This window comes from Molossus molossus, unplaced genomic scaffold, assembly GCF_014108415.1.
Source record: "Molossus molossus isolate mMolMol1 unplaced genomic scaffold, mMolMol1.p scaffold_m16_p_21, whole genome shotgun sequence".
Classification (NCBI taxonomy): Eukaryota; Metazoa; Chordata; class Mammalia; order Chiroptera; family Molossidae; genus Molossus; species Molossus molossus.
In genome coordinates, this window is record NW_023425357.1 from 4,897,276 (window position 1) to 4,922,800 (window position 25,525).

The 25,525-nt window shown below is 43.3% G+C and overlaps 3 protein-coding genes across 11 annotated transcripts in view; all 3 read right to left on the reverse strand.

Annotated features, from left to right (window-relative positions):
- LOC118638283 (zinc finger protein 615-like) overlaps positions 1-25,525 on the reverse strand; it is a 150,100-nt gene that overhangs the window by 82,346 nt on the left and 42,229 nt on the right. For 3 of the 9 annotated variants that reach the window (XM_036273985.1, XM_036273987.1, XM_036273986.1), the window contains exons 2-4: positions 7,817-8,026; positions 6,793-6,919; positions 6,437-6,532 (exon numbers count right to left, since the gene is read on the reverse strand). The exons of 2 other annotated variants lie outside the window; for them this stretch is intronic. In XM_036273985.1, the coding sequence (XP_036129878.1) occupies positions 6,437-6,532; positions 6,793-6,919; positions 7,817-7,831 (238 nt within the window). In that variant the 5' untranslated portion in view covers positions 7,832-8,026. Of the gene's footprint in view, positions 1-6,436; positions 6,533-6,792; positions 6,920-7,481; positions 8,027-13,734; positions 13,844-25,525 lie in introns of those variants that run through there. 4 more of the 9 variants (XM_036273993.1, XM_036273991.1, XM_036273990.1 and 1 more) reach the window with 3 other exon arrangements.
- The window catches only part of LOC118638304 (zinc finger protein 615-like), a 279,374-nt gene that overhangs the window by 18,493 nt on the left and 235,356 nt on the right, over positions 1-25,525 (reverse strand). The gene's annotated exons all lie outside the window — the stretch shown is intronic.
- Positions 23,423-24,512, reverse strand: LOC118638733 (zinc finger protein 432-like). Its single transcript, XM_036274870.1, is given in 2 exon segments — positions 23,423-23,545; positions 23,586-24,512. Coding segments are annotated over 2 exon segments (1,050 nt in total).

Below are 25,525 nucleotides of genomic sequence, written 5' to 3' on the forward strand. Positions count from 1 at the left end.
CTGGTAAATGTGAGTTTATGCAAATGGTTGTTAGCACAGGGTTTCTATACAGCCTCAGGATAGAGCTAGTCCCCAGAAAGATCAATTTATTAAAAGGCTCACCTTTGAGCTCAACACAGTGACCCATGGTAAAGGCGGAAGGGCCTAGAGATTAAAGCTCTATAAAAACTCTTAGACTGGCCGATGTGGCTCAGTGGCAGAGTCATCCCATGCACCAAGAGGTCACCATTTAAATTCCCAGTCAGGGCACATGGCCAGGTTGTGGGCTAGATTAAAGCTCTATAAAAACTCTTAGACTGCCCGATGTGGCTCAGTGGCAGAGTCATCCCATGCACCAAGAGGTCGCCATTTCAATTCCCAGTCAGGGCACATGGCCAGGTTGTGGGCTAAATCCCCAGTGGGGGGCATGCAGTTCTCTCTCACTGATGTTTCTATTTCTCTTTCCTTCTCCCTTCCTCTCTAAAATCAATAATGAAAACAAAAAAAAATTTTTAATCTCTTACCAAGTTCTAATAAACTGTGTTTTATTGACAAAAGCATTTGGCTGGTGAATGGTTTGCACCAGATCCAAGGGAACAAAAGCTCTTATATTCAGGAATTTTGCAGACCTTGGTGTATGTACATATTCCTCTGTATTTCTTACAACATCCTTTAAAATAAACTGGTAAACATAAGTACGTATTACTCTAAGTACTGTGAGCTGATTAAAAAAAAATTTTTTCTTTATTGATTTTAGAGAGAGAAGGGTGGGGGAAAGAGAGACAGAAACATCTATGACAGAGAACATCAACTGGCCTCCTTCCACAGGCCCCCCACAGGAGATCCACTGACAACCTGGGCATGTTGCCCTGACCGAGAACTTAACTGGCGACCCCCTGCTTCATGGGTGGACGCCCAATCACTGAGCCAAACTGGCTGAACTCCTTGAGCAAATTCATTAAATCCAAAGAGGGGCCAAGAGAACCTCCAATTTATATCCAGTGAGTCAGATGCCCAGGTGACAATCTGGACTTGTAATTGACACTGAAGTGGGGGCTGTCTTATGGGGCTGAAACGAGAAGTTGCAGGATCTGACAATCTAGGTAGATAGGGAGAGAATCAAATTAAATTTGTAAGACAGCCAGTTTTAATGATTCTACTTAGAAACAACTGTAGCGAAGTATTAAAGGCCGTTTCGGCCTGGGAAACACAGAAAAGGAGCAAGGAGATGTAAGAGGTGGAGGAAATAAGGATATACAGCGTCGAATAAAAGTAGGTTTAGAGTGGGGAACACAGCTTCAGAGAGGCCCACACAATCCGGCAGCAGCACCTACCAGGACAGACCAATACCAGCCCCCAGTAGTCAATTCTCCAAGACGCACAGCAGGCAAGAGGCGACATGCAACAGAACTGTCTGGGAGGCAAAGCAGCCTTGTCTGATACACAGTGAGCTGCCTACACATTCCACAACCCTCACCAGGTCTAGAGCTACCAGATGGCTAAAACGGGGAGACAAATAACACCCAAAGGAAAGAAAAGAAGGTAACACCAGAAATAGAACTATATGAAATGGAAGAAGTCAATATGTCAGATAACGAATTCAAAGCAATGATTTTAAGGGTGCTCATACAATTCAGTGAGAACTACAAGCAACTCAGTGAGAATTATAGAGAGCTCAATGGGAACTACATCAGCTTAAAAAAAGAAGAAGCTATGAATAAAAATCAAGAGGAAATAAAGAACAAATTAGCTGATATAAAAAATACCTTAGAAGGATTTAACAGATTAGAAGAAGCCAATGTGGTCATCAGTAAGTTAGAAGACAGGGTAGAAGAAAAAAAAAACTCAAATAGAGATGCAAATGGAGAAAAAAAGAAAAAACAGGAGGAGAGTTTAAGGGAGCTTTGGGACATCACAATGCATAATAACATTCATATCATAGGCGTATCCGAAGGAGAAGACTCAGAGAAAGAAATAGGGAAACTGTTTGAAAAACCAATGACAGAAAAATTCCCCAATTTGGTGAAGGAAAAAGCCACACAAGTCCAGGAAACAGAGAGTCCCAAGCAAGATGAACCCAAACAAACCCACAGCTAGACATATAATTAAACCGGAAACATTAAAGAAAAAGAAAGAATCTTAAAGGAAGCAAGAGAGAGACAGAAAGTTACCTACAGGGAGCTCCCATTAAGCTGTCAGCTGATTTCTCAGTAGAAACACTGCAAGCCATAAGGGAATGGCATAAAGTATACAAAGTTATGAAAGAAAGGGTCTGAATCCAAGACTACTCTACCCAGCAAGGCTATAAAAATTGAAGGAGCTTCACAAACAAAAAAAAAAGCTAAAAAAATTTACCACCACCAAACCAGCACTGCAAGAAATTCTAAAGGAACTGCTGGAAAAAGAAGGGGGTGGGGAGAGAGAGAAAAGAAAACAGGCATAAAATTAAAATAAAAACTAAGGCCTGGCCAATTTGGCTCAGCGGTTAGAGCGCCAGCCTGTGAACCAGAGAGTACCAGGTTCAGTTTCCGCTAAGGGCATGTACCTCAATAGCAGTCTGTCCCGACCCTGTTTGGAGTTGTGTGGGTGGCCACCACTAGATGTGTCTCTCACATCAATGTTTCTCTCTCTCTTCCTCTTTCTCTCCCTTCCGCTCTATCTGAAAATAAATGCAAATATATCCCTGGGTGAGGATAAAAAAAGAAAATAAAATAAAAAGGCAAATAATAAGTATATATCAATAATAACCTTAAATGTAAATGGCTTAAATGTACCAATCAAAATATATAGGCTAGCTGATTGGATAAGAAAACATGACCCAGCCCTGGCCGGTTTGGCTCAGCGGTTAGAGCGTCCGCCTGCGGTCCGGAGAGACCCGGGTTCGGTTCCCGCTAGGGGCATGTACCTCAGTTGCAGTTTGTCCCCGGCCCTGGTTGGTCGTGCGGGTAGCAGCCACTCGATGTGTCCCTTTCACATCGATGTTTCCCTCTCTCTCTCTTCCTCTCTCTCCCTCCCACACTGTCTGTACAAAAAATGGAAAAATGTCCTCGGATGAGGATTAAAAAAAAAAAAAAAAAAAAAACATGACCCATATATATGCTGTCTACAAGAAATACACCTCATAACAAAAGACTCACACAGGATGAAAGTGAAGAGATGGAAGATAAATCTTCGAGGCAAATGGCAATAAAAAAAAAAACAGCTGGTGTAGCATACTCATATCTGATAAGATAGACTTTACAACAAGGCACATAATAAGAGACAAAAAGGTCACTACATAATATTAAAAGGAACAACCCATCAAGAGGATATAACCCTGGTAAACATATATGCACCAAACACAGGTAACCAAAATATGTAAAAAACTTCTGGAGGACTTCAAAGGAGAGATCAATAGCAATACAATCATAGTGGGGTGACGTTAACATCCTACTGACACCACTGAATAGATCTTCTAGACAAAAAATTAACAGGAACACACAGTCCTTAAATGACCAGAGCCCTTCCCTGGGGTGGCAGAGAGCTGCCTATCTGGGACTCCAGCAACCTGGCTCACACTGGTTGCCCCTCCCAACCTGGCTCATACTGAGGCCCCACCCCACCCAACTTTCAGACCCACCCGAGCTGTTGCCAGTTGCTTTACCACAGGATTGATCCTGCTTCAGGTTTTCCTAATCCTTTCAAACAAGCAGCATCTGGTCTCAGCTAGCCCCATACCTCTCATTAAGTAATACATAGAAACAAACACAGGGAGGCAGCCAAAATGAGACAAAGAAACAGGTTCCAAATAAAACAACAGAACAAAACTCCAGGAAAAGAACTAAATGAAATGGAGATAAGCTACCTAACAGATGCTGAGTTCAAAACACTGCTTATAAGGATGCTCAACAAACTTAGTGAGGGCCTCAAGAGCATAGAAAAGGGCCAGTCAGAAATGAAGGATGCACATTCAGAAATGAAGGAGGTACTTACTAAAATAAAAAATAATTTACACAGATTAAATAGTAGAGTAGGTAAAGCCAAGAAGCAAACCATCAATTTGGAATGTAAGGAAGCAAAAAACACCCAATCAGAACAGCAAAAAGAAGAAAGAATCCAAAAAAATGAGGATAGTGTAAAGAGCCTCTGGGACAGCTTCAAACGTGCCAAAATTCACATCCTGCCTGCCACCCACTGGGGATTTGGCCCACAAGCTGGGCACATGTCCTGACTCAGAATTGAACCAACGACCTCTTGGTGCATGTATCCATGCTCAAACACTGAGCCACACAGGCTGGGCTCTTTCTGTATCTAAACACCAACGGAAAAATATCCGTGCATGAGAATATTGAAAACAAGAGCGTGTATCCCATCAACACAGAGATATTCCTCCAAGAAAAGGCAGTAAATGACACTATGTTTAAAAACACGTAGAATAAAAGGTAAAGAACATGTAAAGTTCTGGAATTCATAAGGCCACCAAAGGGAAGCAAACATGGAGTACTGTGATCAGGTGCCAACCTGCAGACCCAGGTATACAGAAGAAATACATGGGAGTAAGGAGATCACCATCTCATTTCCAGATAAGGATCACAGACTCCTCAGGGTTATCATGTTTCAAAACCTTGCCATTCTGCTTCATTCTGGAGAGGGACCTAATTCTCCTAAAGCAGGAATCTCCATTTCAGAAAAAAGTTGCTATAATCAAGATCCCAACTAATGGTCTCAATGGACTATACTCACCTAGTTTCCTACACAAAGAGGGATGGAGGACATGCATTCAAGTGTTAATTCAGCAGTCATAGGTCACGCCACCCCTGAACATCCCAAAGAAAGGACTGGCCCTGACTCATTACTGGAAGATAACCTGATTCCCTGGAATATACACCCTGATATGTACCTATTTATGCCTGTGGTCTTAGGCCATACCACTTCATTCATGGCAACAATGTCATTTATTCAGATGCCTTTTGTGTGTGTGTGGCAGAGGCTTTGGACAACACTGCAACCTTTTAAATTGTCAGGACTACAGGCACCACCTGGGTCGGCTTACCTGGTTAACAATCTTTCTCATGTGGTGTCAAACCTTGTCACTGGGAAAATTTAGAAATTTTTAAAAGACAACACACATTTAGCCTGGCCAGTGTGGCTCAGTGGTTGAGTGTCACCAGTTAAATTTTGGTTGGGGCACATGCCCAGGTTGTGGGCCTGATCCCCAATAAGGGGAATTCAGGAGGAGGCCAATTCATGTCCTCTCTCACTAATGTTTCTAACTCTCTCTCCTTTTCCTTCATCTCTCTAAAATCAATAAAGAAAAAATATATATTTTTAAGTATCTAAAGTTAAAACACAAGAAGCAGATCATTTTAATCTACATGTTTTACTTTTATAAGTTGTAACCATGACTATAACAGTAAACTACCCTCCATGACAATGTCTACCTTCTACATTGTAGGCAAAGTGAGCCTTTTAAAATATTAGATAAAGCCCTGTCTGATTTGACTCAGCGGTAGAGCATTGCCATGTGGACCTATGAATCGTGGGATCGATTCAGATCAAGGGCATGTACATGGGTTGCACTTCATCCCCGGCCCTGATAGGGTCATGCAGGAGGCAGCTACTCCATGCGACCCTCTCCCCTTGATGTTTCTCTCCCTCTATTCCTCCCTCCCTCCCACACTATCTAAGTTAACATACAAAAATATCCCCAGGTGAAAATCAAAAAGAAAAGATGTATAATATGGATAAAAAGGAATAACTACAGAAAGTAGATAGATTCAATGTAATCACTATCAAAATACAAATATTTTTAAAGTAATTCACAAGTTGATTCTATAATTCAAATAAAAATTTAAAAATCTAGAAGTCAAATTCATTTCCTGAAGAAAGGTAAGACTTGGAGACCACAGTCTTTGCAATTTCAAAACGTATTACAAAGGTACAGGAATCAAGATGACGATGACAATACCTATATATATAAAATGTTCCAAAACCGATTGTGTGGATGGTTGACTGACCCTATAAATATATTAAAAAACAATTAAATTCATAATTTAAATGGGTAAACTGTACAGTATGTGAATTAAATGTAAAGAAATGGAAAAAAACATCATGTGACAACAAATGCTTGAGGATAAAAAAATGCAGCCATAACATCTAAGAATAAAACAAAATCTCAAATAGGAAAACTAGAAAGAAAGTCATTGGAGGCAGACATAAGCTATGACTTAGTTTGGCCTGGATCTCATGTAACATGGTAAGATCTTTCCTGTTTATCAAATGAATAGCAGAAACATTTAAAAGGAAGCTCAGAATGTCGGGAACATCCCAGAAAAAAATGTATGTTTTCTTCTAAACTTCTACAAAGAAACAAGGTTCTCATCCGTGGAAAGGGGGGTGAGTTTCCTCATTCACTGCCACCACTCTCACTAGAATGTGCCTTCCCAGCTGCCCACCTTGTTGAGTCTCCTTCACTCACCTGCACAGACTAGACCGTGAAGTTCATCCTGTACTGTCCATGGTTCTTCCCCTCGTTCCAACTTGGAGAGCGCATCTGGTTTGCTGGCTTCATAACCTGCTCAAGGAAAATGATAAAAGACTTAGACATACTGAATGGGGCTGGGGTCTGCCAAGGAGGGGGAATGAACAAGTTTCACATCTCTAACACAAGGACTGTTCCCTCTGGAGTAGGGACTATACCCTCCTGTCTGGGGCAAGAGAACAACCTGAGATTCCACACTTTGAGGGGAAGGCAGTTATTCTGAAGAGTAAAACTGGTGAGAACAAGAAGCCATTAACTGGGTTAGGCTGAGTGACACAGGGAGCTGTCCTCACCCACAGACTTCAGGTTGCTGTAGTTCTCCAACATCACGTCCCTGAACAGGTCCTTCTGAACGGGGTCCAGCAGCTGCCACTCCTCCCAGGTGAAGTCCACGGCCACATCGTGAAATGTCAGGCATTCCTGTAACAACACCATGCTGTTTATCGCAGGATGTCCTTCAGATGACATGGAAGAAATTTTTGTTTTTGTGCTCATTTTCACTTTATACACTAAGTGTATACAGCAAGTTAGGTTTTATTATAACATACAGGTGAATAGTCACATACCTAGCAAAATGCTATTTGTAATTGTACACGCAGTCATCCACGCATTCATCTAATTAGCTGTCACTAAACAATGAAGAAATTAGCCCTGGCCGGTTTGGCTCAGCGGTAGACCGTCAGCCTGGGGTCCAGAGAGATCTGGGTTCAGTTCCCGCTAAGGGAGCGTACCTTGGTTGCAGTTTGTCCCCGGCCCTGGTTGGGTCGTGTGGGTGGCAGCCACTTGATGTGTCCCTTTCATATCGATGTTTTTCTCTCTTTCTCTCTCCCCCCACTCTATTTGAACAAAAAATGGAAAAATATCCTCTGGTAAGGATAAAAAAAAAAAAATTTAAGTGTTCATGATAACCTCAAAATATATACAATATAATCCAATTCTTATATTTGAGAGACAGAAAATATATGTATACCTTCCACAGGAACAAAGGTGGTTTTCTATAGGCATTACAAACACATTGATAAGAAAAGCAAAGAATAAAGCAACCTGAGCCCTGACCCATGTAGTACAGTGGTTAGAGCATCAGCCCAAGAAATAAAGGTCCGTGAGTTCGATTTCTAAGCAAGGGCAAGTACCTGGGTTGCAGTGAAGATCACAGCCCCTGTTGGGGTGTTTGTGGGAGGCAAGCAATGGTTGTGTGTCTCTCACATCGATGTTTCTCCCTCTCTCTGTCACCCCTATGCATCTATCCTCCATTCCACTCTCAAATATCCAATGCTACAAATATCTCCCAGTAGAATTCAAAACAAAAACAGTCACCTGAGCCTGTGGCATTTTCTTCTGCTCTCTGACAGGAGCTGGCAGCGGGAAAGCTCTGGCTCACTGAGTTTCTGGTCAGCTCTAGGTTTCTGTTTAGAAATCTGTCTTCAGTTAGTTCAGTCCCTGGAAATGCTGATAATCCTCCCGGGAAGTTTTCCTTGCTTCACACGATGCAATTGCTTCAGGTGTCCGTGTAAGAAATGTCCAAACCTGTAGAGAATTTTTATCAGTGTATTTCAGCCACAATTGCCAAGAAGCAAAAAGACAATGGATTGCATAATGCTCTGGAAAATCGCAGTTTTACAGCGTTTTTCTACATTAGAATCGGAGAAGACAGCTGGTTTTCTTAAAGTCAGGAAGACACCCTCACAGAGGACACTGTCCTCACACATCAATGTCCTTCTCAAGGGGTGACTTCTACCAGCTCTGCACGCTCCTCCCAGGGCTACATTTGCTTCAAATAAACCAGCTGAAAAAAAAATCAATATCCAGCTCTGGCAGTTTTCACTCGGGTTCAGTTCCCGTTAAGGGCACGTACCTCAGTTGCAGTTTGTCCCCGGTTAAGGCTGTATGAGTGTCAACCAGTTGATGTGTCTCTTTCACATCAATGTTTCTCTCTCTCACTTCCTCCCTCTCTCCCTCCCATTCTATCTGAAGATGAATGCAAAAATGTCCTCAGCTGAAGATTAAATAAATAAATAAATAAATGAGAACATTCCCATCCAGAAAACCTTGCCTGGGAAAACAGCACAAACTGTTAGACGAGTGGGGTCACAAGGGACCTCGGTTCAGCATCCTTGGCACTTGAGTTCTGGTTAGAAAGGAATTCAAAACCCAGAAGCCTATCTTAATGGTGGAATATCGACCCGTGCAACAAGATGCCACCAGTTTGATTTCTGGTCTGAGCTAATGCCCAAGTTGTGGGCCAAATCCCCAGTGGGGAGCATGTAGGAGGTGGCCAATTGCTGGTCTCTGTCATCGATGTTTCTATTTCTCTCTCCCTTTCCCTCTCTCTCTAAAACCAATAGATTCTGGCCAGTGTGGCTCACTGTTTGAGCATCAAACCATGTACCAAAATGTCGCTGTTTTGATTCCCAGTCAGGACATTTGCCCAGGATGTGGGTCCAAAACCCAGTGGGGACATGCGAGAGGGGGGTGCTTGATGTTCTCTCTCACTGATATTTCTCTCTCTCTCCCCCATCCCTTACTCTCTCTCTAAAATCAACAAAAAAATAATTTTTTTTTTATCCTCACCAGAGGACATCTTTGCATTTATCTTCAGATACAGAAGGAGGGACAGACAGAGGAAGAAACAAAGAAAAACATCAACGTGAAAGAAACACATCAAGTGGCTGTCTCCCGCATGATCCAACCAGGGCCGGGACAAACTGCAACCAAGATACGTGTCCTTAGCGGGAACCGAACCCGGGTCTTCCTGGACCGCAGGCCAATTCTTTAACCACTAAGGTTAAAGGTTCAATACAAGGAGAGAATCTTAAAAGCAGCAAGAGAAAAGCAGTTAGTTACCTACAAGGGACTTCCCGTAAAACTGTCAGCTGATTTCTCAAAGAAACTTTGCAGGCCAGAAGGGAGTGGCAAGAAATTTTCAGAGTGATGAAAAGAAAGAACCTACAACCAAGATTGCAAAGCTGTCCTGCAAAGCTGTCATTTAGAATCAACGGCCATATAAAGAGTTTCCCAGACAAGGAAAAGTTAAAGGAGTTCATCACCACGGAACCATTATTATATGAAATGTTAAAGGGTCTTCTTGATGACAAAGATAAAACATAAGAACAAACAAAATGGCAATAAATACATATCTATCGACAAGTGAATCTACAAACAAAATGAACAGACAGAACAGAAACATTATCATAGATACAGAGAACATTTTGTTGGTTGCCAGATGGGAGGGGGGTTGAGGGGATGGGTGAAAGAGGTGAAACGTTTAAGAAGTACAAGTTAGTTGTTAGACTGACAAACCTAAAAAAGAGGGGGTTCAGGGGTAGGAATAAATAAACCAACGAACTTATATGTATATATAAGACAGAGAGGACAGTGTGGGGAAAGGCAGGAGGAGGGCAGGAATGGGGAGGAGGGGGTCAATGGGGGGAAAATGAGGAACATGTGTAATACATTCAACAATAAAGATAAGTTTCAAAAAATAAAATAAAAAAGAAAGTCACAAAGGTAGAAGACATGACAGGTAGAAGAAATGGACTCAAGAAACCAGTTACAGAGGCAAACAAGGGCCTTTGTGGTGAGAAGCAGGGAGGATAAAGGTAGGAGAGCCTGAGATGGAGAAGAGGAAGAGGAGTTTCAGAATCTTATTTTCCTGGAGGCTTAATGCTTAAAAGCTATTATTTGGCCCTCAGGTTGGTTCACTCCCTAAGACTGGGGTGGGGGGACCCTAACCCACAAGACTTCACCTTCCCAGGGGAGGTAAAGTGAGGGTAGGGTCCAAACCGACTGACCAGAGAGATGCTAGGGGAGCCCTGGCTGGTTTGCTCAGTGGTTAGAGCGTCAGCCTGCGGTCTAGAGAGATGCTAGGGGAGAAAAGGTCACCCGAAACAATGCCCTTGTTTGTCCAGTTCTGTCCCATTATTAAGCACCCTGGGCTTTCTGCCCTGGTGACCTTCTATTCCTGGCCTATCGTCCTTACTCTACTACTGTGGGTCTAAATGCCTATCAATAAACAACTCAGATTCTACATATAGAGCTGGCTAGACCTGCACCATGTCCCTCAACTCATTGCATAGTAATTCAAATGAAACTGCACAAGGAATGGGTCTGGGCACCGGTCAGCACTTGAGCCAATGAAGCAGAGACAAGGTGGAATCCTACAAGAGCGTTTATTCCAACACTGCGGCAGTATGGGAGAGCAGTAACCCTCTCAACAACTTTCACAAACCTTTTTTACCCATTCAGAAATAACCACTTTTACAACTTTCTTTTTCTAAAATAACTATCTCCACAGCCTATACACTTTTCATATAAGATATTCATTGAGAGATAAAAACCCATCTTCTGACTTCTCTGTAATAAGAAACCAAGAGTATGCAAACTGAGATTAATTAACATTGTAGTGTCCAAGCCCTGGCCGGTTTGGCTCAGTGGTTAGAGCATTGGCCTGCGGTCCAGAGAGACCCGGATTAGGTTCCCCCTAAGGGCATGTGCCTCAGTTGCAGTTTGTCACAGGCCCTGATTGGTGGTGCGGTTGGCAGCCACTTGATGTGTCCCTTTCACGTCAATGTTTCTCTCTCTCTCTCTCTCTCTCTCTCTCTCTCTCTCTCTCTTCCTCTCTCTCCCTCCCACTCTATCTGAACAATAAATGGAAAAATGTTCTCAGGTGAGGATAAAAAAAAAAAACATAAAAAACAAACAAACAGAAAATTGTAGTGTCCTGTTATTTTTTATATACCTAACTATGTAACATTTTAATCATTTCACCTAGCAAATCTCCAAACCTTAAGGTACCAAACACTTTGGAAAGTGATATTTAAATATATATAATTATTACTGAAAAGCTTTATCAAAAACCATTTATTTTTATTATATTGATTTTTTGTTTTCTTTAAAATTCTCAATTTTTACCCAAATCATTTTCTTGACAAATTCTGTGTGGAGATAAATAACATGAACTTATTCCTACAAACCCAGGCAAAACAGACATGTATTTTATGTCTCACAAAAAATGTACCAGTTCAACTTCCATTACACACATGATTCTTGGTGATTACTGGATTCCATGACTGAGCTCAAAACTGAGCTGTTTAACTCTTTGTTGTCCTTGGCTGCTTCTAGTAGGCTGGAGAAGAGGCAGGGGGGAGGGAAGACAACAGGCCCCAAGGCTCTTTCCAAGGGCTGCAGCAGCTCCCAGGCCTCCAGCAGCTTGAATCTAAAAGTACCATATATTGAACGGCCGGTTTGGCTCACTGGTTGAGAGTAGACCTATGCACTAAGAAGTCACCGGTTTGATTCCCAGTCAGGGCACATGCCCAGGTTGTGGGCCAGATCCCCAGTGGGGGGCATGCAGGAGGAGGCCAATTGATGTTTTCTCATTGATGTCTCTATCCCTCCCCCTCCCTTCCTCTCTCGAAAAAAAATAAAAAATAAATAAAAGTACCATTTTTTCCCCCTCACATTGAAGTGGGGCAGTGGTCCCTGCTACTTCCACAGCCTGCACAGGGTTTTGGGGTGGCATTAATTTCCCCATTGTTATCACTGTAGCTCCCAGGCCTCCAGAAGGAGGATTTGGAGTGTTAAAAGACTCATTTCATCCTATTTTTCTTTTACACTCTGGGTGGGGAGCGAGATCTTTCCCCCTCTTTGAACCATCAATTTAGATCTTTCTGAGTAGAATACTTATGACGTAGCAACATGAAATCTTGCACAAAACAAGACATCCTATCATCTGCCACAACAGAAACAACAATATCTTTTTTTTTTATCCTCACCCGAGGATATTTTTCCATTTTTTGTACAGATACAGTGGGAGGGAGAGAGAGGAAGGGAGAGAGAGTGAGAAACATAGACGTGAAGGAACACATCGAGTGGCTGCCACCCGCACGACCAACCAGGGCCGGGGACAAACTGCAACCGAAGTATGTGCCCTTAGCGGGAACAGAATCCAGGTCTCTCTGGACCGCAGGCCGACGCTCTAACCGCTGAGCCAAACTGGCCAGGGCGAAAAAACAATATCTTAAGAAAACAAATGAGCCCTGGCATGTTTGGCTCAGCAGTTAGAACGCCAGGCTGCGGTCCAGAGAAACCCAGGTTCGGTTCCCGCTAAGGGCACGTGCCTCGGTTGCAGTTTGTCCCTGGCACTGGTTGGGTCCTGCAGGTGGCAACCACTCAATGTGTCCCTTTCACATCAATTTCTCTCTCTCTCTTCCTCCCACTCTATCTAAACAAAAAATGGAAAAGTGTTGAGTGAGGATTAAAAAAAAAGGAAAACAAATAAGAGCTGTCAAAAGGAAGGACTGGGAAACTAGCTTCAGAATCTCATCTCACACCAACCAGCACAGCACAGTGACCCTCTCAGAGTCCGAGTGGCACAACCTCCAAACAGCAGAGAGGGAGGATTCCCTGAGCTGAGAGGACAGATCACACACACAAAAGGGAGCTCTCATCCCTGCTTTTTCATCAGTTAAGCGTTTGGCCGGCTAATCAAGTGAGAGGCAGGGCAGGGATGTTCCTCCAGAAAAAAACTCTTGGCAGCTGCTAGAACGTTCCTGCAATCCCTGCCAGGGGATCACCTCGCCAAAAGCAGCTACGTACCCAAGTAAGAGACATATGCCCCCATCTGTAAACAAATTAAGTAAAGTTATACAAGACAAATATCAAAAGCACCCCAATATACAACATATACAACTGCGGACAACAGAAAACCGAAAGCTTCATGGCTTCCCGTGCCCTGTCGCTTGTACAGGAGACAGAACATGAGACTGGACACCACACAGAAGGCCCTGCGCCAGGCAGAGCTGTGCCTCCACCCCACGCGGACCAGGCTGGGTGTGGAGACCAGGCGAGGTCCGAGAGAGATCACGTTCAACCAGGAGCTGATCGGGCTCACACCACACGAGAGGCACAAAGACAGGTCTCATCACAGAGCACAGAGCCCCAGAGGTACAGGTCTCTCCACTACACGGGAGGGAGCCTGGTCAGCCTCCCCGCATCCCAGACACCGGGGCTCAAGCCTGCAACCTGGGGATCGAATCCGCAACCTGTCCGTGCCCAGCAGTCCGCACAGGCCACTGAGCAGCCACTCCAGCCAGGGCCACCGGGGTCCACGTAGGCGCTTCTCCTCCCCCTTCAGACCCCAGGGATCCAGGCTCCGGCTACAGCACCTCCGCCTCCCCCTGTGAGAATCGAAACTTCTGTGACCAAAATCCTTCCCGGGAAAAACACACACTGACCTGCGTTTTCCCCAGACCCACAAAGAAAGCGCAACAGTTGTGCTGGCGATCCGCTTCCACTTCCGCACGGCTGCTGCTCACGCCTCAGTGGCCAGTAAGGAGCTGAGGCTGCGGAAGGAAGTCCGGCAGCGATTTCCGGGGCGTGGCGTCAACTAGTCCCCGCCCACCTCGCGGGGACGCCATGGGGGCCGCCATGTTGGGACACCTTCCTGCCGTACAGAAGGCTGTGCTGCGGGGCTAGGAACCAGGAACTGGAGAAGGCGGGAATGTGAGAAGCTATAAAATTCTCTCATTTTCTGTCACTTCTGCTCTTTCCAAAACCTGGGAAAATTATCATTGCAAGGACTGAGGCCTCTGTTTGATCCCCGGTCACACACACACGCCGAGGTTGCAGGCTTGATCTCAGGTGGAGAAGTGGAGGGGTTGCTTCTGGAGGCACCTGATGGATGGATCTTAGTCACATGAATGTTTCTTTGTCTCTCCTTTCCTCTCTGTCAGAAAAAAACTTTATATATATATATATATATATATCAACTTAAAGAGTATTCTAGTATGTAAATTTTCTTTGTTCAAAGCTTAGACTTCACCCATTAGTTCTGTTGCAGCTCACTGTCCTTAGAATCCAATAAAGAAAAACAACTTGTCTTTGAGCTGCCCTAATTAACAACCTCAGGGACAGCAAGATGAACAATGGGGAATGTTATAGACGGCTTTAGCCCCATAAAAATTAACCAGAGTTTGACCTTCACTGGGGATTTGAAAAGCAACATCCTTCAGGAAAAGGGAGGACAGAAACGGCCCCAAGGCCAGAGTGTCCTGCATGCTCTGTAAAGAAACTGATAGGGAGAAACTGAAGCTCCCTTTACCCCATAAAACTGTAACTGTTAAACATATATGTATTGCACCTGGCTAACCGCTGATATCCGTCTCGAATTTGTTAGTTTTTAGAACTTAGGTAATAGAATGAATAGCAGGATAGATGTGTGCTGACCCAGTTCACGCAGTTCCCTTTTGCCTCAGCTCCCTCCCACCTCCATTCCCTCCTGCTTATCGCTAACTGCCTCCACTTCTGTATATCCTGCTTGCTAGCAATTTGCACCACAAAGCCCCCTATAAAACTCAGCCATTTTAGCTTCTCGGGGCTGCTGCTCCCGGCTGTGTCCGTGGACGGCAGACCCTGCATGCAGGCTTTTGCTTAATAAAGCATCCCCAAAAACTGAAAAATTGAATCTGAGTGTGGTCGATCTCCTGGGTTACAACAGTTCAAATCATTTGAACCCGAAACAGTGAGAGAAAAGTTCTCATATGTTGAGCTGTGGGGCTTTTGTTTTTGTTTTCTTTAATCGTCACCAGAGGGTATATTTGAATTGAGTTTTTAAAAGATATGTTTTTATTGATTTTCTAGAGAGAGAGGAAAGAAGAGAGAGAGAATCAATGATGTTTGAAATATACAGAGATCAGACACTTCCTGCATGCCCCTCACTGGGGATGGAGCCTGCAAGCTGAGCATGTGCTGGGACCAGCAATCAAACTGGCACCTCAGTCCATGGGTTCATGCTCAATCCACTAAGCCACACCAGCCAGGGAGTATTGATTTTTTAGAGGGAAAGGGAGACAGAGTGAGCGAAACATTGATGTGAGAGACAAACATCAATGTATTATCCCCCACTTAGCTATGTACCCTGACCCAGAATCAAACCATCAACTGTTTGATTTCAGGATGATACTCCAACTAACTGAACCACCAGGCCAGGTTTGGATATCAATATTTGACCATTTTATACCATGGCTACAAATGGACTGTGTAGGAGTATTATACTAATATGTCCTAGATGAAGGTGGGATTCAGTTAATCCCCTGTTGGATTAACTGAAAGCAAGGCACTCTTCAGAAACATGGTAATAAAATATTGTAAAGTAAAAATAGTGAGATAACCAGGCATGTAAAGAACCTCAAAGCTAAGAATAATGATGAAGATATAATCCAATGATTGGAATTTAAACAGTGCCTGCATATATCCTGACACCTAGTCTGTGCTTAGGGGATGGACCTTGGCTGTGACCATGTTTATGAAGCTGTTGAATATGACCTACAATGAATTACTCTTGTACAGATTGTATCCTAATAAGTGTACTTGTTTCTCACCCCTGACTAGAAACTAGAGTAAGGATCTCGGTTGTGGCCCAGTGCAATATGCCCTGTGGTGAAGGTTTGTGTTCACAAAGATTGTTACAACTCCAATTTATTTGTTGTTTTTGTTAATCCTCACCCGAGGATATTTTCCCATTGATTTTGAGATGGAGTGGGAGGGAGGAAGGGTGAGAGAGAGAGAGAGAGAGAGAGAGAGAGAGAGAGAATGAGAGAGAGAGAGAGAGAGAGATGTGAGAGAAATATATGGATTGGTTACCTCCCATATGACCCCAACCAGGGCCACGCATTGAACCTGCAACCCAGGTAAAGTGTCCTTGACTGAGAATTAAACCTCCACTCTTCAGGTTTAAGGCCAGCATTCTCACTGCTGAACCAAACCACAGGACTTGAACCCAAATTTTTATGGTGTAGACACAGGAGGCTGCAAAGCAGATGTGGGTCCAGAATGGGGTCAGAGCAGCAGAGAAAACATAGTCAGCAACATTGTCTTATGCGGTCAGTAGGGATAGAGTGGACAGAATCCCATGGGAAGTGGGTCTTGTGCATGGAAAAACGGGGGCACTCACCGATAAGACCAGGATCCAGTAGGTTTTCATCATCGCTTTCAAGTATTAGGTCCCAGAATTCACATCCTATTGTCCCATCTGAAGGGTGAATGTTGGCACCACAGAAGAATTTCACATGAAGATTCAAACTGAGACATGAAATCTATCACAGTAGGTGGGGTCACAGCCTGACACCAAAATGTGGGTAAAGGTGCAGAGATCCAGCCCAAATAACCGAGGTCTCCAGAGGGTCAAATTCTGTGCTGGGATCAAGTGGAGTTATGCAAAGAGGAGCCAACTATCAAAGAAGGTTCCCTGGTTGAAACCACTATGGCTGACAAATCACAGCTTGTGGAAGGCGGCTGAGCCAAGGTCTTTTGTTGAACATGTGGTGTTTGCTAGGCTCACCCAGAACATTCTGCCCAAGGCCTCTTGTTGATCCTGCGTGCTGGCAAGGTCCATGCAGGAGCATTCTGAACCTTGGGCAATATTGTATTGACAGTCTTGATCTTGAGCTCAGAGGCTGGTGGAAGCATCTGGTTTGAAGATAATGAAACTTTTTAATTCCCCCACTTTATTATTGCTATATAATAAACATGCTGAGCTAGCTCAGGGTCACTGTTGCTCCATCAGGGAGCAGTGTCCCACCTGGCCCCCACTTTACTCTCTATAATGTCTCTGTCTTTCTTAATCTCCTGTGGCCACACCTCAGGTCTGGTTTCACTAGCTGCACAGGTTGTGGCGGTGGCTTTTCCAAGAACAATGGGAGCAAATAGTAGGTCCTATTGGAGATTAGGGGAAAGGGAGGAAAACCTTGATAACTGCACAGTGGAAAAGCAACTTCAGCTGAGCCAACCTGGTGCTCACAGTGCAAGTATCCTAGTGAGGGCTTCACAATATGGGTACAGATTGTCCCTGGCTCTGGGGCCAGACTCCCAGGTTGGAATCCAGCCTCTTGAATCAGACACGTCAGTGTGGAGAACCTACTTCATTTCTCTCAACGTGGATGTCCCCAGAAACTTATTAGTTTTCACTTCCTGAGTTGTGAGACTTGTAATTGGAAATGCTCAAAAGGCTAACCCTGGCAAACTGACACTGAGGAGCACTGTGTGTTCCTTTTGTTGATCCTCAGACACAAGGTAAGAACAATCACCTTAAGTCATTCAGCTAAATAAGACTCAGGCAGTGCTATGGAGTTGCCTGGACATTCCCTGGTGGGGACGGACGCTTCTTGGAGATCTCAGTACCCACAGCACCTACCTCTCAGCACGTGGGTCAGCGCGTTCTGAAAAACTACATCTTTTTCATTTCTTTTTGCTTAATCCTCACCAGAGGATATCTTTCTATTTATCATCAGATAGAGTGGGAACGAGGGAGAGAGATAAACATCAATGTGACAACGACACATCAATTGATTGCCTCCCACACGACCGAACCAGGACCGGGGATGAACTGCAACCCAGGCACGTACCCTTGACTGGAATCTAATCTGCAAATCATTGGTGTGCAGGCCAACAGTCTAACCACTGAACCAGACCGGCCATTTCTTTTGCAAAGGCACCAAAAAGTACATGACCACACCAGTACTTAGGAGAGAGGGCTGCCTGGCCTGTTTCTGCTGGAGCCCAGCCAGGTGGCAGGCATGGCTGCCCCTCTGCCCACAGGTACGGAGGTGTCATTGGCTTGTGAGTCCTAATCAAATTCACAAAACCTGGATTCAAATCCAAAGTGGCTGTCTCAAGGCATGGAGAATCTGATCACTTCTGTCCTATTTCCTCTTGCTCTGAGCTTTGGGACTCCACACCACTGCCTATACTGAGTCCAGACCCAAGCCGAGAATCCCCATGACAGCACACCTTAAAATGGGACAACACTGCAAAGCAAGGGCTTACTGTATCATCAGAGTCCGTGTTTGTTATAGATATGGAGAATGTTAATAGTGCGAGTTAAAATTAAAAGTATCGCCCTGGCCAGTTTGGCTCTGCGGTTAGAGCGTCGGCCTGCGGTCCGGAGAGACCCGGGTTCGGTTCCCGCTAAGGGCACGTACTTCGGTTGCAGTTTGTCCCCGGCCCTGGTTGGTCGTGCGGGTGGCAGCCACTCGATGTGTCCCTTCACGTCGATGTTTCTCTCTCTCTCTCCCTTCCTCTCTCTCCCTCCCACTCTATCTGTACAAAAAATGGAAAAATATCCTCGGGTGAGGATAAAAAAAAATTAACAGTATCTATTACATTGTGTATGGCATAAAAAAATGGAAAATATTAGAACTTGTTATTCCAATATAAAAAATATTTTTCCATAAAGCAAGAGTCACACAAGATGTGAAGGTCAATGAAATTGACCACATTTATAACCTAAAGCAAAGTTGATCTGACAATTCTTCAAAATACAGTGATAGGGAATACACATCTCAACAACTGCTAATCATAAAGGTTACTGATGAACAGCCAGATAAAGGTCCAGGAGGGTTCCATGCACAGGAGCTTCTGTCCCCAAGAAATCAGGGTGCTGTGCATTCTTCATACCTGCATGTGTTCACACACCTGCAAGCTCATCAAACCCCTCCTATTGGAATGCTTACAGAGGTTTTCCGAAGCAGGCTTGATTGATCATTAACTCTTTCCAGACCACTGCCCTCTCTGGATGTGTGAAGTTGAAAATTCCAACCATAATCCCCTCAATACAACAAAAGATACTGTGAGTGCTTTTTTCACTACGGAATTTCCCAAGGGTAGAAACCAGTATGTATGCTTTTTTTTTTCTCATCACACAAGATCAACTATCCATATCAAAAAAGTACATGCTAAGTGACTCCATCTTACAATATAAATGACAACAAACATAGATACAAGAAGAACTGTGATGCTCAAGATGAAGGCCAAGAAAAGGATGTAACTATGAAGGGCTACAAGAGTAAGTTTGTGACAGAAAAATCCTGCATTTCTACAGTGGTATTGGTTACAAGAACCTACATATGTGATACCCTTTTTTTTTTATCCTCACGTGAGGGCATTTTGCCATTTTTTGTTCAGATAGAGTGGAAGGGAGAGGGAGAGGGAGAGGGAGAGGGAGAGGGAGAGGGAGAGGGAGAGGGAGAGAGAGAGAGAGAGAGAGAGAGAGAGAGAGAGAGAGAGAGAGAGAAGAAACATCGATGTGAATGGGATACATTGAATGGTTGCCACCTGCACGGCTGGGGACAAATTGCAACTGAGGTACGTGCCCTTAGGAGGAACTGAACCCGGGTCTCTCTGGACCGCAGGCCAATGCTCTAACTCCTGAGCCAAACCGGCCAGGGCTTTCTTAACAATATATAGAAAAACCAAACAAGATGAGCACTTGTTAAAACCGGAGGCACAGCCCTGGCCGGTTTGGCTCAATGGTTAGAGCATCAGCCTGCGGACCAGAGAGCCCCAGGTTCAGTTCCCGCTAAGGGCACATACCATGGTAGCACTTTGTCCCCAGCCCCAGCTGGTGTCCTGTGGGTGGCGACCACTCAGTGTCTCTCTGATGTAATGTTTCTCTCCTTCCATCTCTTCCTCCTCTATCTGAAGATAAATGCAAAAATGTCCACAGGTGAGGATAAAACAAAACAAAACTGGAGGGAAGATACATCCTGTAGTTGAACTGCACTGACAATTTCTCTTTCCTCTATTTGATAATCTGTTACCTTGTAAGCTTTTACCTTTCAGAGTAGTTACCTGAATGGCATTAAGAAACCTCTAGAAAATTTCAGTTTGTGTGATTTTAAACTGATTATAAAGGAAAATTCATAAAAATATTATATTAATTTTATAAACTCTGCGATGCTCTTTAAAACTTGGATAAACACATCCAAGTGTGTCCTTATCCTTATGAAATGAATACATTACATTTCATTTTCAAGAACTTCAGGTATTCTGAAATAATACAAACCTGGAAGTAAAGAAATGCAAAGATTATTACATAATGAATTGGTACAGTGCACAATTGTGTTGTATATTTTAAAATGTAATCTATAAAAGGAGTAAATGCCACTACTTAAAACTTATAAAATCACTGCCAAGTAGAAATAGGATGAAAATATCTTGTTCCCAATGCCTTGTGAGGTGCATTATGTGTTCAGACATGTGACAAAATGGTTTCTACTCAAGGCTTCTTTCCTTCATAGAGGTATCTCAGGTTTTGCTAAAGACTGCACAGTTAAGCCCTGGCCAATATGATTCAGTGTGCAGAGCTTTGGCCTGCGGACCAAGGAGTCTAAGGTTGGATTCCGGTTAAAGGCACATAACGTGTGTGGTTCAAGCCCCGACCCTGGTGGGGATCAAGCATGGGCAGTCAATCAATTTGTCTCCTTATATCTCTGTTTCTCTCTCTCTCCCTCCCTTCCAATCTGAATATAATGTTAAAATATCCTCCTTTGAGGGTTTAAAAGACCACACAACTGAATGTGTTCATGAGTTATTTCTTATGGATTTACTGACCAACAGTGATGCAACATTATTCCTGAAAACCATGACATATTTACTGCCAGAGAAAAGTATTTATAGTAAGAGGTGACAGCTAATATTAAGGAGATACTTTCTTATAATTGAAATTAATCCTCCATTCATGCTCCTTCATGATTATATGACAGTGTTACTGCCACTAAAGGGATCCCAAGACCATCACATTGATAAGGATTACCTCAAAAACCAATTTTCAGGCATACAATGTCCTCAAATATCTTCATCAACGCTGACTGTATATGAGTTGTTCCAGAAATGTTTTCGATATAAAACACAAGGTACTTGATCAGTCAACATAGCCCTACATTCCTTGTGAAAAGTTATTCTTCATTCTACACTATTATCTTGAAGGCCTACAACGTGCAATGGGTTTACCCCCAAATGGGGACTTGTGAATACTTTTGTTTCAGAAAGATTGCCAAGTGGTCCAAAGCTTTCCCACAATCGCTCCACCCACAAGGCCTCATTCTTGCAGGTTTTCTCTGAAAAACACGGAGTCCTGACTTTGTAGGGAAGGCTTTTCCACATTCCTCACATTCACAGGGTTTCTGATGGGAAATTAGAACTTTCCACATTCAGTATATGCAATGTAGGCTTTCCTAGGTGAAATCTTTCATGTTATGGGGGCATGCTTTCTTGCTAAAGCCTTCCCCCTATTCAGAGTGTTTGTTAAAATTTAATGCACTATGAGCTCGCTGATGTATACCTGGAGACTCTTCATGGTGAAGCCCTTTTGATGCGAATTGCCAATATATGACTTCTCTTCATATACATTCACAGAGATGCAATAAGCATCCTTTTCCCCAATAATCCTCAGCCACTTCTCTTGCATATAGAAATTTACCCCGTGGCCCTGGCCAGTTTGGCTCAGCATTGAAAGCATTGGCCCGTGGACCAGAAGGTCCTGGGTTCAGTTCACGCTAAGGGCACATACTTCGGTTGCATTTTGTCCCCAGTCCCGGTTGGGGTTGTGTGGGTGGCAGCCAGTCGATGTGTCTCTCTCACTTAGATGTTTCTCTCTCTCTTCCTCCCTTTCTCCCTTCAGCTCGCTCTGAAGATAAATGCAGAAAGTCCTTGTCTGAGGATAAAAAAAAATTTACCTCCTGTATGAGTTTGCTGGATGTACACTGAAATGAGTTAATGATAAGATCTTTCCCACATTCAATGCACATATATGGTTTCTCCTAAGTGTGGATTGGCTGATGTAAAGTGAGATCAGTCTTCATGGTAAAGCCTTTTCCACATACACTACATACATAGGGCTTTTCACCTGTGTTTTTGGTGACATATGGTGATACTTTTTTTGAAATCTCTCCCACATTCACTACAGATATAAAAGTTTGGCTCCTATGAGTCCATTGGTACACATTCAGATAGTTCTTTCTGGTGAAACCTTTACCACATTCACTACAGATATAAGGTTTCTCTCCTGCATGAGTCCATTGATGTAAAACCAGCTGTGCCTTTACTGGGAAGCCCATTCCACATTCACTGCATACATAGGATTTCTCTCCTGTATGAATTTGCAAATGTTCAATAAGCAATCTCTTCCTGATGAACTGTTTCCCACACTGACTGCACATACAGGGTTTCTCTGAAGAATAAACATTGCTGAGGTGAAATGAGAGCACCTTTCATTGTGACGCTTTTACCACATACACATCTAACGTGTATGTTTTCATTCATGTGTGATCAGGTCATACTTGGCCATGAAATCTTTCCCACATTCCCACATGTATAACATTTCTGTCCTGTATGAGTCCCTTAATATAAAACGAGCTTGCGCCCTGGCTGGTTTGGCTCAGCGGTTAGAATGTCAGCCTGCGGTCTGAGAGACTCAGGGCACGTACCTCGGTTGCAGTTTGTTCCCGGCCCTGGTTGGGTCCTGTGGGTGGCAGCCACTCGATGTGTCCCTTTCGCTTCGATGTTTCTCTCTTTCCTACTCTATCTGAACAAAATATCAAAAAAAATTTCCTAGGGTGAGGATTAAAAAAAATATTTAACTACTTTATGAGTTTGTTGATGTACAACCAGGTTCAACCTCACTGTGAGGCTTTTCCACATTCACTACATACATAGGGTCTCTGTCCTGTGAGTCCATTCATGTACAACCAGCTGCAACATCACTTGGAGGCCTTTTATACACTCACTGCATTTAACAGTTTCTCTTCTGGATCGCAGATGTACATTGAGATTGTCCTTCCTGGTGAAACTTTTACCGCAATCAGTACAGAAATAAGGTTTCTCTCCTGAATGAGTCCGTTGATGTAAAACAAGCCTGTTCTTCATTGAAAAGCCTTTTCCACATTCACTGCAGATATAAGGTTTCTCTCCTGTGTGAGATTGCTGATGCAGAATCAGATGGTTCTTCCTGGTGAAACCTTTCCCACATTCACCACAGACAAAAGGTTTCTCTGCTGTATGAGACCACTGATGTTCAACCAGCTAAAGTTTCACTGGAAAGCCTTTTCCACAATCACTGCATACAAAGGGTTTCTCTCCTGTGTGAGATCACTGATGCACAATCAGATAGCTCTTCCTGGTGAAACGTTTACTGCATTGACTACAGAAATATGGTCTCTCTCCTGTATGAATTCGTTGATGTACATTCACTGCATACAAAGGGTTTCTCTCCTGCGTGTTTTCTCTGATGTGTGGTCAGTTCATATTTGGCTTTGAAACCTTTCCCGCATTCAGTACACGTATAAGGTTTCTCTCCTTTATGAGTCCGCTGATGTAAAATAAGCTTGACCTTCGCAGAGAAGCGTTTTCCACATTCACTGCACACATAGAGTTTCACTCCTGTGTGAGATCGCTGATATATAATCAGAAGGCCCTTCGTGGTAAAACCTTTCCCTCATTCACTACAGATATAAGGTTTCTCTCCTGTATGAGTCCGTTGATGTACAACCAGGTTTACCTTAACTGTGAAGCTTTTTCCACATTCACTGCAAGAATGACGTTTCTGTCCTGTATAAGTCCCTTGATGTAAAACTAGTTTCTTCTTCACTGGGAAGGCTTTTCCACATTCACTGCATACATAGGGTTTCTCTCCTGTGTGAGATCGCTGATGAATAATCAGGTCATACTTGGTTTTGAAACCTCTCCCGCATTCACTACACATGTAAGGTTTCTCCCCCGTATGAGTGCATTGATGTAATACAAGCTTGTCCTTCACTGAGAACCCTTTTCCACATTCACTGCATACATAAGGTTTCTCTCCTGTGTGAGATCGCTGATGTATAATCAGACCGCACTTCCTGGTGAAACCTTTCCCGCATTCACTACAGATATAAGGTTTCTCTCCTGTATGAGTTCGTTGATGTACAACCAAGTTCGACTTCACGGTGAAGCTTTTTCCACATGCACGGCATACACAGGGTTTCTCTCCTGTGTGAGATCGCTGATGTACAATCAGATGGCTCTTCGTGGTGAAGCCTTTCCCACATACACTACATACACAGGGCTTCTGTCCTGCATGTTTCTGCTGATGGGTGGTGATACGGCCATTGTTTCTGTAACATTTACTATAGATACAAGATTTCTCTCCTGTGTTTTGAGTTTGGTGATGACAAATGTACTGAGACTTTTTGATGAGCATTTCCCCACAGTCAGTACCTACATTAAGTTCCTTTCCCATGAGAGTTTTCTGATATATATTCAAGTCTAATTTCTTCAGGAAGGTTTTGTCACATTCAAAGCACTCACACTGTTTTAGTCTCGCATGAATTCTATGATGTTCAGAGAACCAGTATTTCATAAAGTAGCCTTTACTGTGCAGAGTACATCTATAAGGATTCTTTCTACTATGAACTCTATCATGTCGAGTCAGAAGAGATATCTTGAAGGCCTTCCCACATTCAGTGCATGAGTTCTCTGTTGCTGAATGACCTGGGACTTATTATTGATGTTTTTCATACTGAAAGGGAATGTAATTTCAGGGTAACATAGTTGTTGGTTACCATGCAAAGGTTTTTCACTTTTCTCAAATGTGTTATGTTCACAGCATCGTTCCACACTCTTCTGAACGTTTCCAATTTGCAGGTGACACTGCAGAGGATCATCATCTTGCCTGCATGCTAGGAAAAAAGAGAACAGTGATTCACTCTGCATTCTCTTCCAATCCTAATTTGATACAGAACTGCTTTTACAAAATGACTTTGTGTGAGGTAACTAGCGACAATCTACATTGTAACAAAACAAACATAAGTGGTTGATGTCCAGAGTTCTTAACACTGAACTTGCTAAAAATCTTGCAATATCCTAAGTGATATGAGTGAGTATCTATTGTTATATATATAAAAAAATTTACTAGTAAAGGTGAGTTTATGCTAATGGTTGATAGTATTTCAGGATGGAACTAGTCACCAATTGATTAGAAGGCTCACCTTTCAGCTCTTACACTGACCCATGGAAAAGGAGGAAGGGCCTAGGAATTAAAGCTCTATAAGAATTCTTAGGAAGACCTAATACAATTCTGTATTATTATTTTTTAAACAAACACATTTGCCCAGTGGACAGTCTGCCCCAGTTCAATAGGAACAAAAGTTCCTGTATTCAGCCCTGGCTGGTTTGGCGCAGCAGTAAAACGTTGGCCTGTAGACCAATGAGTCG